At 38.3% G+C, this 17,989-nt stretch overlaps 2 protein-coding genes across 3 annotated transcripts in view; one reads left to right on the top strand and one right to left on the bottom strand.

Moving 5' to 3' along the window:
- GLMN (glomulin, FKBP associated protein) overlaps positions 1-6,419 on the bottom strand; it is a 33,728-nt gene extending 27,309 nt beyond the window's left edge. Inside the window, exons 1-3 of one of the 2 annotated variants that reach the window (XM_029946791.1) lie at positions 6,342-6,419; positions 5,441-5,506; positions 4,890-5,015 (exon numbers count right to left, since the gene is read on the bottom strand). In XM_029946791.1, coding sequence (XP_029802651.1) covers positions 4,890-5,015; positions 5,441-5,479 — 165 coding nt within the window. In that variant the 5' untranslated portion in view covers positions 5,480-5,506; positions 6,342-6,419. Of the gene's footprint in view, positions 1-4,889; positions 5,016-5,440; positions 5,507-5,898; positions 6,105-6,341 lie in introns of those variants that run through there. The other variant, XM_029946792.1, reaches the window with a different exon arrangement.
- Positions 6,280-17,989, top strand: part of RPAP2 (RNA polymerase II associated protein 2) — a 99,120-nt gene continuing 87,410 nt past the window's right edge. The window contains exons 1-3 of the mRNA XM_029946789.1: positions 6,280-6,581; positions 7,539-7,584; positions 10,048-10,162. Of these exons, the coding sequence (XP_029802649.1) occupies positions 6,509-6,581; positions 7,539-7,584; positions 10,048-10,162 (234 nt within the window). The 5' untranslated portion in view covers positions 6,280-6,508. The remainder of the gene's footprint in view (positions 6,582-7,538; positions 7,585-10,047; positions 10,163-17,989) is intronic.

Genomic DNA, 17,989 nt, shown 5'->3' with positions numbered 1-17,989 from the left:
TGTAACTTATGTAAAAGAAAGAGATGCTACTTCAGTCTTTTTCTTCTATATACAAGTTGCTTCTATTTTCAAATATTTCAGAATGCTTATCACATAAGTAAAAGTTTATCAATTTAATTAGTGAGTCACATTCCAGTGCTAGAAATAAAACAAGGAACATATTATGTAAGATCTCTATCATCACAGAATTTACATTCTAGGTTCACACAAAAATAAAACAAACCCACACATCTGGGAGGAAGACAGTGAAGTACAATACACCTTCCATGACCCCACTCTCATAAGATAATAAAGGTAGAGGATAAGGTATAACAGAAGAGTGCTTTCTGTTTAGGGAAGGCAAGAGAGACTTCCCAGAAGAGGCAATAGCTAAGCTAAGGCTTGTTAGTTAAGTCTATCAGGCATAGATAGCTGGGAAACACATTCAAGGCTCTGAAACAGTAAGGTACAGAAGTAAAAGACTTAACATGTCCTAGAGAACTAGCAATAGAATATGTTACGGTACGTGAACACCTATCTCACAAAGGGGAAAATATTTACATTTTTGCTCATTTATCAATTGGACATTTCATATCAATGGGCATGAGCTCCCTACACGTTAATATTCTCTTCTTATATTTATGACAAATAATTATTTGGTTTTTTTAACTGTCCTCATTTTTTATATAACAAAATATACTTATTTTTCCTTTAGTCTTTTAGGTCTAAAATGGGTTTCCTCCTTTAGAGATTCATAAACATTCATTTAAAATTAAACATATATACATTCCACCTTTCTTTTTATTCAGTAAGATTTATGCTAAAAACATGGGATAAAATGAATATTTAAATTGATTTTTTTTAAAACAAACTGCAAGACAATCATCCTTTTTACTAAATGGGAAAGACAGGTCAACTGATTTATCAGAATATTCTTTTCATATTAGTTATTTCTTCTAGCTGGCACACTCTTGTCACAGATAGCCCCATAATTTATATCCTTCCTTCCTTAAAATCTCTGTAATTTCACCTAGCATGGTCCACTCCCCAGTCATGCTTTATTTTTCTCTATAGTATTTATGTTTCTAACATACTATATAATTTATAGTATAGATACCTATCTTCATTAGAATTTAAGATCTATATGGGCAGTGATTTTTTTATTTACTGCTGTATCTATTCCTAGCATTTGGACAAGGGCCTGTTACCACCAAATAGGTGTTCCCTAAATAGAGGTTGAGTGTTGCCTATTATCTTTAAGTATAACAAATTATCCTCCCTCCAAAGACTTGATATTCTGTTTTCTCCCCATTTTTTTGTTGTGGCTAGACTTTTAATATTTAGGTCTTTAATCGGAAACATGTTATAAACCTATTTTTTTCCAAATTATTAAATACTTATCCACCATTACTTATTAAGACCATACTCACTTTTTAAAACTTAACTGGTTCCTGTGAGACTGTATTTTTCCAACTAAGCACTTCTTTCCCTTTCCACCTCTTTCTACCTATATGTGATTTTCTGGGAATAATTATCAAGGAAATTCCAGTTTTGAATTAGATGTTGCATATTTGAACTGAAAAAAAAATAATTTTCATAAAATGTTTTATAAACATCTCGGCTACAAGGTACAAACAGTAAATAATAAATAGTTATGAGGAAGGGGAATAAATACTATCCATAAACTACACATTGTTTAATTTAATACTAACTACCAACAGAGTAAGATTATCCCCAAATGACAGATGAGAATGCCATAGTTTAGAGATTACTGACATGCCCAATATCTAACATCTAAATTATGGCAGAGTCAAGATTTGCATAGAAGTCTGTCTGGGTCCAAAGCCCATGTGTTTCCCACTACACCAGTGGTTTTCAACAGGGGCAGTTTTGTCTCATATCTACCAGGAGACATTTGGCAAAATCTAGAGACACTTTTGATTGGTAGTATAGAGTATTGGGGGGGGGAGCGCTACATAATATCTATAGTACAAATGTTGAGGAGCCCTGTACTATAGGAAAAAAATATTTACATACTTTTTTTTTTTACATTTACACAAAGCAGATTAATAATCCATTTTGATCAATCCTGACTGCATCACCTGGCAAGAAAATTAAGTTCCGGTCAGTTTGAAACTCTGTCTTGGGGCCTGGGTGGCTCAGTCAGTTAAGTGTCCGACTTTGGCTCAGGTCATGATCTCAGGGTTTGTGAATTCGAGCCCCACAAGAGGCTCTGTTCTCAGACCTTGGAGCTTGGAGCCTGCTTCGGATTGTGTCTCCCTCTTTCTCTGCCCCTCCCCTGCTCATGCTGTCTTTTTCTCTCTCTCAAAAATAAACAAACATTTAAAAAATTAAATAAACCCTGCCTTACTGGGGTGCCTGGGTGGCTCAGTCAGTTAAGCATGCGACTCTTAATTTCAGCTCAGGTCAAAATCTCACTGTCCTAAGATCAAACCCCACAGCATCTCCCACCTGGATATGAAGCCTGCCTAAGATTCTCTTTCCCCCTCTGTCCCTCCCTCGATGATTCTCTCTCCATAAAACAAAACAGAATGAAACAAGAAACACTTGTCTTATCAAGGTCTGAGCTACTGGATTTAGCAGACCACACATTACAAAGGTGATTTTCAAGCTATTAAGACTATTAAGGGGTGCCTGGGTGGCTTAGTGAGTTAACCACCTGATTCTTCTTGCTTTTGCTTCTTGTTTGTGCATATGAGCCCTGAGATCAGTTTGAGCCTTGAGATCAGCTCTACACTGACAGTGAGGAGCTTGCTTGGAATTCTCTCTCATTCTCTATCCCTCCCCCAACACACATACATGCTCTCACTTTCTCTCTCAAAATGGGTGGATGAATTAAAAAAAAAATTTTAATGTTTATTTATTTTTGAGAGAGAGACAGAACACGAGCAAGGAAGAGGCAGAGAAAGCATGAGACACAGAATACGAAGGAGGCTCCGGGCTCTGAGGTATCAGCACAGAGCCCAACACTGGGCTCAAACCCACGAATCTTGAGCTCCTGACTTCAGATGAAATCAGCTTAACCAACAGAACCACCCAGGTACCCTTCTCCCCCCAAACAGTGAGTCTTAATAGTCTTTAAAAAAATTGTGGGGGGAGGCACTTGGGTGGCTCAGTCAATGAAGTGTCTGACTCTTGGTTCAGCTCAGGTCATGATCTCATGATTTCATGAGTTCCAGTCCCCCATCAGGCTCCATGCTGACAGTGCAAAGCCTGCTTGGGATTCTCTGTCTCCCTCTCTCTCTACCCATCTCCCACTTGCGCTGTCCCTGTCTTTCTCAAAATAAATAAATAAACTTTAAAAAAAAAAAGACTCACTATGCTCAAAAATATTACAATTAATTTCTAATAGTGATGCACAAATCAAGATTTTAATATTTCTTGATTGAGCTCCAAATATTACTTTTCAACTGCCTGCTACATCTTAAACTTAACATTTCCAAAGTAAATTTCATTGCACCCCTTCAAGAAATTCTCTCCTCTTCTTAGGTTGACATTTCCTATTCACGATATATTATCTATCCTCCCAGGGGCTAGGAATCCAGTCATTTTTGTTACCTCTCTTTCTCACTCCCACAATCAATTACCACCAGCCCCCTGCCCTGTATCCCCTAAAACTTTCTTGCAAGTGCTACACAGTGCTAAATGGAGAGTGGTTAAGAGCTCTGAAACCGAGCTACATAGGTCTGAACACTGGATGTGACATAAAAGCTGAGTTACTTCTGGACAAGTCATTTATCTTCCATTGACTATTATCTACAAACTGAATTTAATAGTACCCTATGGGATTCTGGGAGGCTAAATGAGTTTAACAGATGTAAAGCATTTTAGACAGCCACTGGCACATGGTAAATGAATAAATATTAACTTATTACTTTTATTATTATTAGCTCTAAGTAAAATACTCTCAGATTATCATCTGAGAACACAATTGGGAAACATCAAGGAGTTAAAGAAAATACTAAATTTACTCTATTTGGGGTTACAAAGGCACTATAATTACATATCCAAAAAATGTATTAAATTATATATCCTAATTTTTTAAAAAAAATATTTTTTTAAATAAAAAAGGAATAAGCCCTTTGAACTACTGTGCATGATTTAAAAGTTTTAGTAATTTCCTAAACACAATCAAGGTGCCCTGGTTATAAGAAGATACCAGAATGACTAGATTGTGATATCAACAAAAAAAACTTCCACATAAATAAATAATACTGTAAATGAAGACAGAGTATGTTCCTGGAAATAAGATGGTCTTCTCTTGCACAAGAAGGCAAGTACAAAGACAGAACATTTAGCAGTGTTTTCAATACTGTGTCCCAGGAAAAAGTTGTTGCTGATCCCAGAAAGACCCTTTTCCTATGTTGGGAATGGTTTCTCAGATCATAGCTGGATGATAATGGCCAGTAAACCCATCTAGGTCTTCCCCATTCTGATTCTATGCACCCAAATAGAATTATCGTACTTAACATTTGGTTTTCCATATACATGTGGCTAAAGGAAAAGAATATGATGATCACCAAAAATGCATATATAGGCTGCCTGATATTTATAATACAAAATATAAATAATCCAAATGCCATTTTTGATACCTAAAGCAGAAGTAATCCCTGTTCTTTTAAAGCACTTTACTCATACATCAACTCTAGCACTTATTTCATTTATTCTGCCTTCTTATTGCTAGTTGTTTACATGTTTATCTCTTCCATGAGACTAGTATAAACTTTCAAGAATATAAATAGCCCTAATTCCTAATTTTTGTTTTCCATAGTCCTGTAGAAATTTGATTCTTAAGTGTTTAATGAATAAATGGGTGGAAGGATAATAACATCATGTGGTTATTATCATTCTAATAAAGACTAAAAAGTACTCATAAAGATTGTACTTACCTTATTCTTTTCATTTTGGATAACTTCTAATAGCTGCTCTACATGCCCTTCATCTATGCATCTTTGGCCTGCCAACTGAAATAGGCCAAAATCTTCTTCTTTAAAGTCATGTTCTTCTAGGATTTGCTGACAAAAACAAAATGAAGACAAAGCAAACATGTTTAGGTGAAAAAAAATTCAATAACTACTTGCTTAATCTCTCTGGAAAAAAAGAGAAGATCTGTTTAAGTTCTAGGTAAGTTGCACATAAGCATATGTATGAAAATTAGGACAAGCCTAATAAGTACTATAATGAATGTTCTTGAAATCAACTCTGCCAAAAAATTCTACAGTAAGGATCAGTATTAAAAATTTAAAAGGTTACTTATATAAGTAGGTCACCTGGAGAAATAATCCAATCTGCCTTCTGGCCCTCCTGCTATTTATTCACAGGTCAAACAAAGCTAAGATTAAAGAAGGTAAGCAATTTGACCCTAAATATAACTAAAAATACTCTGTGACTTGCCCACATTTTAAAAGGTACTTAACTTTACTAAAAAAACAAAACTTACACATCTCTTTATTATGGATTGAAGTTCTTCTACAGCCATTCCTCTTTATTTTTCCTAGTTTTGATGCTGGAATATAAAACAGTTAACTATCAATGATATTGAAGCATTAATAAGTTATGTTTCATTCTAATGAATTATTCGTAAGTACAATAAGGAAAATGTAAAGTTTTAAAGCTGAAGTGTTTTTATTGAAAGTATCTTAGCCTAAGGGGGGAAAACTGTTGCATCTTTTAAGAGCAGAGACAGTTTTGAAAGATCCACTTGAAACAAAAATTCTCTAGGGTACGCCCAACCACTGCGCAAATCTGGACTATGTAAATGGCTTTAAAAAGGCTAAGTATTTCTTTTTTGAAAAAATTTCCTAAAAGTGTTCCTGAAGTCAGCTCTAATCCTTAGGGAATTAAAACAAATTTTTTTAAATGTCTCACTTGACAAAAATTGTAGTCAACACAACTCACCCAAAGTGGGTGAAAGTTCAGATGCCCAGAGTGGGTCCAAGTGTGACCTGCACATTTCTGTGTAAGAGATGCACAAATAATCCCCCAAATAATCCAGTTAATCACTACATCGCACTGAGACGAGGCAACCGGCAGCCCTCAAGGAGAGAGTTCCGTTCCGTTCTCGTAAGCCACCGTTCCTCCCTCCTCCCGGCGGGAAGGGCAGGCGCCAGCTCCGCAGTGGGGATAGCCGGGTTTCACCGCCACGCGCTTCAGGACGGATAACGCCCAAACGCGCGTGCGGGCGGCATCCAAGGGAAGCCATTTCTCCCGATTCCTGCTGGCCTAGGCGTTCGGGCCCCAGGACCTCGCGGGGTCTTGCGGGCCGTGGCGCCGGGTTCCTCCGCGGCTCACAGCTGGCCGCGAGCCCGGGCCGTCCCGGACTTCCAGGTGCGTCCACTTACCGGCTGGACCTCTCGCCACTTTAGGCGACCTCCTCCACCTCTTCCGGCCTCCCAGGCCTCTCTGCGGGCCCCGCCCCGCCGCGGCCGGCTCCGCCCCGCGCTACGCAAGGGGAGGCGGAGCTTCAGAAGACGCCCGCTCCGGGTCTGACCCTCTGACGACGCTCCCCATGGCTGACTCGGCGGGGTTGCTCTCCGCCCGCCTCAAGACCCGGACTCCCCGCGCTTCTCGAAACGCCACAGGTAGGAAGAAGGGCCTCATCCCATGATTGGACCCTGAGAATTGAACCCCTACAGGGTTCCAGACTAAGACCCGCGGGGCAGACCCCCAAAGGCTCCGGGAGAGAAGGCCGAGAGCGTCTCATTGCTGTCCTCGGGTCTTCTGCAAAAGACCTCCGGCCAGACCCCCACCTCTTTACACCAATGTCCCAAGATTCTACCCCCGAATGAGCTGTCTCTGAGGGAGAGGGAGTAGAGGTGCTGGAGCCTAGAGCTAGGTCGCCAGAATGAGTAAGTGACCAGAGCAGCGTAGGCAGGCCGTGTGCAGCTGGCCTTGAATCTCGCATCGGCCCACCTTTGAGATATACTGCTGCATCAGTCCTGGACGATCCTCTGAGGTGTCAGATCCACAGTCTTTACCTGCAAGCGAACATTTGGGGGATGGAGCGAGGTTCCCTCTAAAAGTACCCATATCGGGGCGCCTAGGTGGCTCAGTCGGTTAAGCCTCCGACTTCGGCTCAGGTCAGATCTCACATCTGTGAGTTCAAGCCCCGCATCAGGCTCTGTGCTGACAGCTAGCTCAGAGCCTGGAGCCTGCTTCCGGTTCTGTCTCCTTCTCTCTCTGCCCCTCCCCCTCTCATGCTCTGTCTCTCTCTGTATAAAAAATAAATAAAACATTTACAAAAAAATAAATAAAAGTACCCATATCTCAGATTTTCAGGAGCACGTAACCATGCCAGTGTGATACATGAGAAAATTCAGTCCCAAAAGAGATACACTGTAACCAAGAAAAATTTGGAAATGATTAACGGAAGCAAACTGGATTCCCTGCCCATTTCATTTGTTTTACACACAGGATTGGAGAGTAATGTGTGGGAGAAGAAGAAAAGGTTGTTTGCAGTTTATTTGAGCAGGAGTCTGTCCTGTAAACTAGTGTGTTTGTGTAGACATGACCTACTATTTTTCTTTTTTTAATTATAGGTGGTAAACAGACAAATGCCTTAAAACAAGAAGATGCTTCTAAAAGGTATGAGAACCACTTGGACAACTGCATTAGCTTATCTGTTGGTCTCATATTAGTTGAAGTGTTTTTAAAAACGATATTTGAGTGATACCATAGAGAAAATTATTATGAGAGAAGGGGAAGATCTGAGAATAACTATAAATTCTCCCATAGACTTGTTATATCCTTCTGCTCCAGGCTTTAAGAAAACGAAATCAAGACACTTTTAGATTACTGGATGTAGGTATAAGTATCTGTAGAAAGATTTGTATGTATGGGAATAAACATTCCTAAATAAACCAGGTACTCCTTTTCTACTTTTTCAGATTCACTTTGTTTTTATTTTTATTACTTTATATGCTAGAGACTCCAAGAAACCTTTTCTATTCTTTGTTTACATCATGTCCATATTTTCAGCAAAAAGTCTTATTCCATGTCTTGGTATGTCCTAAAAAGGCTAGATTTATCTCCTGTCACAAAAAGTTTTTAGAATAGGAGTAGTCTATGAGGATGATTAAAATACTTATGTCTGTGATTTATCTTTTTATCAAGTGTTGGCTTTCATTTACTCACTCTTTCAAAATTATTTACTGAGTGTGAGATATGCCAGACTTGTCTTAGGCCCTGAGTATAAGGTTTTGAGCAGAATAGACACAGTTCCTTTCTAGTGAAACAGAGAAAATACCAATTAAATTATCACAATTGAATACATAATTACAAATACAAAACTACAAATGATAAGGGCTGTAAGGGAAAAGACTCTCTCTCTCTCTCTCTCTCTCTCTCTCTCTGCCCCTACCCTGCTCACATTCTCTCTCTCTCTCAAAAATAAATAAATATTAAAGAAAAGTGTGGCTCTTATCGAAAGTTTAGATAGTTAACAGCTTGAGTCAGAAATTCCTTAGTTCAGGTTGTACATTGATCCTAGTACATAACATAGCTTTTATTGGTAGGCAGCAATATGAGAAAAATAAAATAATGTTTTTCATAAAATACATATAATATAGAGAACTGTCTTTTAATCTATATTCATGTCTTTAATACTTTTTTGATATAAGAATGGCCTTTATGAAATGGTGGGAAAAGAGTTGTTAGTTGCAAATTTCTTCTTTAAAAAAAAATTTTTTTAAACGTTTATTCATTTTAGACAGAGCATGAAGTGGGGAGAGGCAGAGAGAGAGAGAGAGAGAGAGAGAGAGGAAGACACAGAATCCAAAGTAGGCTCCAGGCTCTGAGCTGTCAGCATAGAGCCTGATTCAGGGCTCAAACTCATGAGCCTTGAGATTACAACCTGAGCTGAAGTCAGTTGCTTAGCTGACTGAGCCACCCAGGTGCTCCTGTTGCAAATTTCTTCTTAACTTAATGCCCTTATTTGGCAAAAGAAATAGTTGCTGAGGTAGTTCTGGTAGGAAAGGAGCAAATAAGTTAATAAGATGGTTGGGTATCTTTGGTCCTATGGAAGGATTCTCAACCCTTTTGCACATTAGGATTATCTGGAGCACTTTTAACAAAACACCAATAACTAGGCCCCATCCTCAGAGACTGATTGAATTACCTGTAGTATAATGTAGGCATAGGCATCTTTTAAAGAAATCTTCTCAGATGACCCTAATGTGCAACTAGAGTTGAGAACCACTGTTCTGGAGCCATTGTTTAATCAAATGGCCTCTGCTTTTTTGTTCAGTGATGTGTAGGGGCCAGCAAAGGCTGACAGTGCCACCGGTGCCAAGACAAGGAGCAGCCTTCCTGGGAAGATTGTGTTCCTCAACTACAGAGTCATGTCAATATAGTTATTTAATAAGATTTTACAACAAAATAAGTAAACGCTTCTTTGCAGATAGGACTCTATCTTGTCAAACTGAGCTATCAGTTAACTTTTGAGACTTCACACACATTTTTACTTGTAAGAACAGCTAAAGTTGTCTGTTTCCTCTCAATTCTGTCCTACTTTCTAAGGATTTCAGAGGAAAAGCCAGTTTTCGTAGGTACACACAGGAACGATTGAGAGAATATAAACACTATCTGGCAAAAAGATTTCACATCATTTTCTTCGATGTGCTTTGACCCTTGGAAATCAAATAGTCCTGTTACTGTGGCAGACTTCTATGTGTTAGTATTTTGAGAAGTATTCATCAAAAGTAACAGTGTTAAAAATATAAAGTTAAAAAAAATTTTTAATGCTTATTTATATTTGAGAGAGACAGAACGTGAGTGGGGATGGGTAGGGAGACACAGAATCTGAAGCAGGCTCCAAGCCCTGGGCTGTCTGCACAGAGCCTGATGTGGGGCTTGAACCTACCAACCATGAGATCATGACCTGAGCCAAAGTCAGACACTTAACCAACTGAGCCACCCAGGTGCCCCAAAAAATATAAATTTAAGTACCAAAATAGCATGTTATGTTTGTGCTGTAATATAAAACAGGAAATTGGCTATTATTAAATTTGTGAGTAGAATAACTTAAGTTTTAATTTTGCTTAATTTTAGGAAAGCAGAACTAGAAGCAGCTGTGAGAAAGAAGATTGAATTTGAGAGGAAAGCCCTACATATTGTTGAACAGCTTTTAGAAGAAGATATTACAGAAGAATTCCTAAGGGAATGTGTATGTGTTAAATTGGGAAATTATTACTTTTGTAGTTTTAGATCTTTAAATCTGTGCAATATGAAACTTTCTTGTATTATCAAAATCTTTGAATCTGTTCTCAGTAGATGCAGGTAGCATGCTATGTAATGCATGCGTTTAAAAATAACTATTATGTATTCCTTCTAATATAATGGATTTAAAATGCACTAACAAAAAATAACATGCATTTTTACCCCTTAATAGTAGTTCTTAAAACAAGTCTGTTAATCTCACTTGATTTTTATCACTTTGCACTAATCATCCCAACTTTATTTTTCATATTCTGTGTGTTTCCTATGTTAGTAACAGGTTATTATTTTTGTTAATGTAATTCTATTACTTTTGATATTTTAAAAACCTGGAATATAGATCATTTGTGATTTAACATACATCAAGAGGATTTCAGTCTGCATCAAAAGTTTTTTCTTTAATAATCTTATTGCATTAAAATTTTGATTGGAAATTCCTCTTAGATCCTTATAATCCTTAGGAAGATGAAAAAGAAAGTTAAAACTCTGAGCTTCCCTTTCAAAAACAATTATTAATGTGGCCCAGAGATTTTCTAAATAAGAGGAATATAAATATGAAGATATATACTTTTAAAATTCTGGTACTTTATTATAGTGACTGTTTCTTGTTGTTGCTTTTGGTTTGTTTCAAGTTGTTATTTAAATTTTATTTAGTTAATACATAGTGTAATATTGGTTTCAGGAGTAGAATTTAGTGATTCATCACTTATATAAACCCAGTCCTGATCAGACTACGTGCCCTTTTTAATACCCTTTATCCATTTAGCCCATCCCCCGCCCACCTCCCCTTCATCTACACTCAGTTTGTTCCCTGTAGTTAAGAATCTCTTATGGTTTGCCTTCCTCACTTTTTTTTATTCTCTTACCCTATGTTCATTTGTTTTTTTATATTTTACATGTAAGTTAAATCATGATATTTGTCTTTCTCTTCTAACGTTTCACTTAGCATAACACATTCTAGCTCTATCTGCATCATTGCAAATGTCAAAATACAGTTCTTTTTGGTGGCTGAGTAATGTTCCAATGTACATGTTTACATATGTGTGTGTATATATACTACATTTTCTTTACCCATTTATCAGTTGATGGTCATTTGGACTTTTCCTGTAATTTGGCTATTGTTGCTAATGCTGCTATAAACATTGTGGTACTTGTGCCCCTTTGAATCAGTATTTTTGTTTCCTTTGGGTATATAACCTAGTAGTGCAATTGCTGGATCATAGGTTAGTTCTATTTTTACCTTTTTGGAGGAACCTCCATACTTTTTTCCAGAGTGGCTGCACCAGTTTGCATTCCCAGCAACAGTACAAGAGGGTTTCCCTTTCTCTGCATTCTCGCCAACACCTGTTGATTCTTGTGTTATTAATTTTAACCATTCTGACAGGTATGAGGTTGTATCTCATCGTAGTTTTGATTTGTAATTCACTGATGATGGGTGATGTTGTGTATCTTTGCATGTGTCTGTTAGCCATTTGGATGTCTTTTTTAGGAAAATGTCTGTTCATGTCTTCTGCCCATTTCTTCACTGGATTATTTGTTTTTTGGGTATTGAGTTTGAGAAGCTCTTTATTAATTTTGGATACTAACTCTTTATCAAATATGTCATTTGCAGATTTCTTCTTCCATTCTGTAGGCTGCCTTTTAGTTTTGTTGTTTCCTTCGTTTTACTGAAGCTTTTTTATATTAACAAAGTCCCAATAGTTCATGTTTACTTTTGTTTCTCTTGCCTGTGGAGATGTGTCTAGTAAGAAGTGGCTCTGGCTGAGGTCAAAGAGGTTGCTGTATGTGTTCTCCCCTAGAATTTTGATGGTTTCCTATCTCACACTTTAGATCTTTTCATCCATGTTGAATTTATTTTTGTGTGTGGTATAAGAAAGTGGTCCAGTTTCATTCTTCTGCATGTTGCTGTCCAATTTTCCCAACACCATTTGTTGAAGAGATTATCCTTTTTCCATTGTATTAGTTGTAGAGATTAGTTGACCTTATAGTTATGGGTCCACTTCTGGTTTTCTATTCTGTTCCATTGATCTATTTGTATATTTTTGTGCCAGTACCATACTGCTTGGATGACTATAGCTTTGTAATATAGCTTAAAGTCTGGAATTGTGATGCCTCCAGCGTTGCTTTTCGTTTTCAAGATTGCTTTGGCTATTTGGGGGTCTTGTGTGGTTCCATACAAATTTTAGGTTGGTTGGTTTTAGCTCTGAAAACTCCTGGTGGTATTTTGATAGGGATTGCATTGAATGTGTAGATTGCTTTGAGTAGTGTAAACATTTTAACAATATTTGTTCTTTCAATCCATGAGCATGGAATGTTTTTCCACTTCTTTGTGTCCTCTTTAATTTCCTTCATTAAGTTTTCAATAGTATTTAGAGTACAAGTCTTTTAAAACTCTTTGGTTAGGTTTAATCCTAGGTATCTAATGATAGTGTATTTGTAAGTGGAATTGATTCCTTGATTCCTCTTTCTGCTGCTTCTTTATTGGTATATAGAAATGCAATCAATTTTTTGGGACACCTGGGTGGCTCAGTCAGTTGAGCCTCTGACCCTGGCTCAGATCATGATCTCACGGTTCGTGATTTTCAGCCTTCCATTGGGCTCACTACTATCAGCGCAGAGCCGGCTTCAGATCCTCTGTACCCCTTTCTCTCTGGCCCTTCCCTACTCACACTCTGTCAAAAATAAACAAACATTAAAAAAAAATGCAACATTTCTGTACGTTGATTTTATATCCTGTGAGTTTGCTGATTTCACGTATTAGTTCTTGCTTTTTTTTTTTTTTTTTGGTGGCATCTCAGGTTTTCTACATAAAGTATCAGGTTGTCTGCAAATAATAAAATTTTGACTTCTTCCTTACTGATTGTGATGCTTTTTATTTCTTTTTGTTGTCTGATTGCTGAGACTAGGACTTCTAGTATTATATTAAATAACAGTGGTGAGAGTGAACATCCTTTATCCTGACCATAGAGGAAAAGCTCTGTTTTTACCCATTGAGGAATATTAGCTGTGCACCTTTCTGATTTTGAGGTTTGTTCCTTTTCTCCCTACTTTGTTGAAGGTTTTTTAAATCAAGAATGGATGCACTGGATGTTATATGGAATCCAATTTGAAAATAAAACTATTAAAAAAAATGGATGCCGTATTTTGTCAAATGCTTTTTCTGTATCTCTTGAGGGGAGTTTGGAAGTTTTTCTTCCATTTCTACTTTTTGGAATAATTTGAGAAGAATAGGTATTAATTCTTCTTTAAATGTCTGGTAGAATTCTCCTAGGAAGCCATTTGGCCCTGGACTGTTGTGCATGGGAGATTTTTCATTACTGATTCCCTTTTTTTTTTTTTTTTCGCTGGTTGTGAGCCTGTTCAAATTTTCTTTCTTTCTGTTTCAGTTTTGGTAGTTTATATATTTCTAGGAATTTGTTCATTTCTTCGAGGTTGCCCAATTTGTTGGCATATAATTTTTCATAATATTCTCTTAGGATTGTTTTTATTTTTGTGATGTTGGTTGTGATCTCTTTCATTCGTGATTTATTGGGTTCTTTCTCTTTTTGATGTCTGTGGGTTTATCAGTTTTATTCATTCAAAGAACCATCTTCCTAGTTTCATTTATCTGTTCTACTGGGGGGTTTTTTTGTTTTTATATCATTTATTTCTGCTCCAGTTTTTATTTTTTCCCTTCTGCTGGCTTTTGGCTTTATTTGCTCTTCCTTTCCTAGCTCCTTTAGGTGTAAAGTTAGGTTGTATATTTGAGACTTTTTTTGTTTCTTGAGGTATGTCATATGGCAGTATACTTTCCTCTTATGACCACTTTTGCTGCACCCCAGAGGTATTAAGCTGTTATGTTTTCATTTGCATTTGCTTCCATGTTTTTTTAAGGTTTATTTTTATTCATTTTGAGAAAAATAGAGAGCAAATGTGGGAGTGTTAGAGAGGGAGACAGAATCCCAAGCAGGATCCATGCTGTCAGCACAGAGCCCAATGTTAGGCTCACAGTCAGGAATACTGAGATCATGACCTGTGCTCACGTCAAGAGTTGGACACTCAGGGGCGCCTGGGTGGCTTACTAGATTAAGCGCCCGGCTTTGGCTCAGGTCATGATCTCACAGTTTGTGGGTTCAAGCCCCGCATCGGGCTCTGTGCTGACAGCTCGCTCAGAGCCTGGAGACTGCTTCAGATTCTGTATCTCCCCCTCTCTCTGACCCTCCCCTGCTTGCACTGTCTCTGTCTCTCAAAAATAAAAAACATTAAAAATTTTTTTGAAAAATAAAAGAGTTGGACACTCAACTGAGCCACTTAGGCACTCTGAGCTTCCATCTATTTTTTTATTTTCTTTAATTTCTGGGTATTCCATTTATTGTTTAGTAGGATGTTCTTTAATCTCCGTGTGTTTGTGGTGCTTCCAATTTTTTTTCTTTTGATTGATTTCAAGTTTCCTAGCGTCGTGGTCTACAAATATGCATGGAATGATCTAGATCTCTTTTTTACTTGTTGAGGGCTGATTTGTGACCCAGTATGTGATATATTCTGGAGATTTTTCTGTGTGCACCCAAGTGAATGCATATTCTGCTGCTTTAGGATGAAATGTTCTGAATATATCTGTTAAGACCATCTGATCCAATGTTGTCGTTCAAAGTCATTGCTTCCTTGTTGATTTTCTACTTAGATGATCTGTCCAATTGATGTAAGTGGGGGGTTAAAGTCCCTACTCTTACTCTATTGTTATCAGTGAGTTTTTTTATGTTTGTTACTATTTGATTCAGATATTTGGGTGCTCAGAAGTTGGGAACATAAATATTTACAATTATTAGATCTTCTTGTTGTATAGACCCTTTTATTATGATACTGTGCCCTTCTTCATCTCTCATTACTATCTTTGGTTTAAAATCTAGTTTATCTGATAAAAGTATGGCTACTTAAGCTTTCTTTTGACATCCATAAGCATGATAAATGGTTTTTCATCCCCTCACTTTCAGTCTGCAAGTGTCTTTTGGTCTAAAATTGGTATCTTGTAGCTAGTATATAGATAGGTTTTGGTTTTTATCAATTCCGATACTCCATCTTTTGATTAGAAGATTTAGTCCATTTATATTCAGAAAGATTGGAGCTCCAGTGGCGCAATCGGTTAGCGTGCGGTACTTATACAGAAAGATTATTGATAGATTTGATTTAGTGCCATTTTATTATTTGTAAAGTTGTATTTCTGATGATGTTCTCTGTTTCTTTCTAGTCTTTGTTGCTTTTGTTCTTTCTTTCCCCCTCAGAAAGTCCCTTTTAATATATCTTGCAGGGCTGGTTTAGTGGTCATGAACTCCTTTAGATTTTCTTTGTCTAGGAAACTCTTTATCTTTCCTTCTATTCTAGTTGACAGCCTTGCTGGATAAAGTATTCTTGGCTGCATATATTTCCATTAAGCATGTTGAATATATCTTGCCACTCCCTTCTGGCCTGCCAATGTTCTGTGGAGAGATTTGCTAACCTTATTTGTCTTCCCTTTTAGGTTAGGGATTTCTTTTCCTTTGCTGCTTTCAGGATTCTTTTCTTCTGTCTGTACTTTGCAAATTTTACTGCAATAGTCTTAGTGTTGGCCTCCTTTTGTTGATTTCGATGGGAGTTCTCTGTGCCTCCTGGTCTTGGATATCTGCTTCCTTCCCCAGATTAGGGAAGTTCTCAGCTATAATTTGCTCAGATAAACTTTTCCTTTTTCTCTTCTCCTTTTCTTCTGGGACTCCTATGATACAAATGTTATTATGCTTTGGGGGTCGCTGAATTCCCTAAGTCTACATTCTTATCCAATATTTTCCTTTCGCTCTTCTTTTCAGCCTCGTTATTTTTGATAATTTTATCTTCTATATCACTTATTTGTTCCTCTGATTCTTCCATCCTGTGTTCATTATATCGAGCCAATCTTGTATCTCAGTTATAGCATTTCTTATTTTGGCCTGATGGATTTTTAGCTCTTTTTTCTCTGTGGTAAGGGACTCCCTGGTGTCTTCTAAGCTTTTCTCAAACCCAGTTAGTATTCTTATGATTATTGTTTTAAATTTTGGTTCAGTTATATTCCTTATATCTGTTTTGATCCCTGCTTATGACCTTTTCTTGGTCTTTCTTTTGGGACGAATTCTTCCATCTAGGCATTTTGTCTAGGTCTCTGTCTTTTCTGTGTTAGGAAAGCCTGTTATGTTTCCTGCTCCTGAGAGTAATGGCTATATTAAGAAAAGGTCATATACTGTTCAGGAAGTGTTTCTGGTGTATGCTGCGTGCACTCTGTCGTTGTGTTTAGGCCACTTTTCTGTCCTCTGCAGTTTCTCCTTGCCTGTAGTGGGGAGTGTTTGGACCTTGTCCACTGTGTGGTTTTACATAGGTGTGTTTTAGTCTACTTGTTAAGAGTCTAGATCCTGTTTCCCCTAGAGCTGACACTTTGCGACACTCTGGTCAGTAGACTTGATGGGTGTGGAGGACCACTGTGCTGGTCTTCTGAGGGAATAGTCTGCTGCTGCTCTGACTGGAACGCAGTAACCCTAGTTCAGAAGCACCTGCAGAGCTCAGGGGGGGTGGGGCTTGGTATAAGCAGTTCAAGCCTCCACTATGGTCTCTGTACTGCTCACTGAAGTTCATCCATGCTAATGGGCAGGGGAAAAAATGGCATCAACTGGCTCTCTAGTCCCCAGAGACAAGAGTTTGTACCCACCACTGTTTCTGTGAAAAAGTGTTCACAGAAGAGCAAACAATCTCTCATTTGTCCCAAGCATCCCTCAGATATTTTCCTTCACCCTGTCTGTGTCTGACTCATTTGCCCATCTGGTGGTGCATTGCTACTGTGTTTTATCTCAGGTGCTATAGCTAGGTTTCATAACTCCAAATTTTAGGCACCTAGTGTGGCATGGACCTGCTCTGATCCTCTGGGGAAGGGTCGCACCACATTGGGGCTGGTGCAGGTTTGTCCCAGAAGCGGTTGCACAAATTCACTGGGGCTTGAAGTTTATGGTAAAGCACAGCAAAAGCCACCATCCAGGTTAGCTGCCCCCCACAACTGCCTCTGTTCCTATGCTAATGAACGGGGCAGCTCAGTGGTACCTGCCTGCTCTCTTATCCCCTGAGAGGCAGTGCTTCCTCTCCCAAATGTACTCGCAAGAGTGGAAACTGTCTCTCCCAGTACAACTCAAGGCATCCTCAGACCACACTCTGCTCCCTGGCCTTTGCCCTCCTCCTCGGGAGCATCTCTATGCCTGACCGGCTCCACCCTGGTGACAGTTTGGACTTCTAAAACCAGACTTTGAGCTCCACTGCTTGTAAAAACTTGGGATAATCAGCCACTCTCTTTGTCCCCTTCAGGGGTTTTGGGAAAATATTCTTGAGCAATGTGCTGCACCCTGCCCACGCCCTCTCTTTCTCTCCTTTCTTCTAATTAGGGCTCTTTCCTCTCTACAGCACCAGTGATTCCTTTCTCTCCCAAATCACATCTCTTCCCTTCCTGCCTTCAACAATATGGTCTCTTTTCTCCCTCTGGTTGTGCAGCTTATTTTCTTGGTTGTAAGATCCATTTCCTAGGTGTTAAGAATGATTTGATATTTGTCTAGCTGTGTTCCAGGCATGAGGCAAGCATGGGATACTGCTCAGCCATCTTGACTCCTCCCCTCTAAATGTGGCAGTATTTATTTATTTTTTTTTTTTTCCAGGCAGATGTAACATTTTTAATACCCAACTTCCTTAACATGGGGTGAAGCAGTCTTAGGCGCGCAACTGTTGGGAGTTTTTTAGATGCACATGGTAACCACACAAG

Source organism: Suricata suricatta, chromosome 8, assembly GCF_006229205.1.
Source record: "Suricata suricatta isolate VVHF042 chromosome 8, meerkat_22Aug2017_6uvM2_HiC, whole genome shotgun sequence".
In the NCBI taxonomy this organism is placed as follows: Eukaryota; Metazoa; Chordata; class Mammalia; order Carnivora; family Herpestidae; genus Suricata; species Suricata suricatta.
Note: the sequence above shows the minus strand (reverse complement) of the source record. Positions and strands in the feature narration are given on the sequence as shown.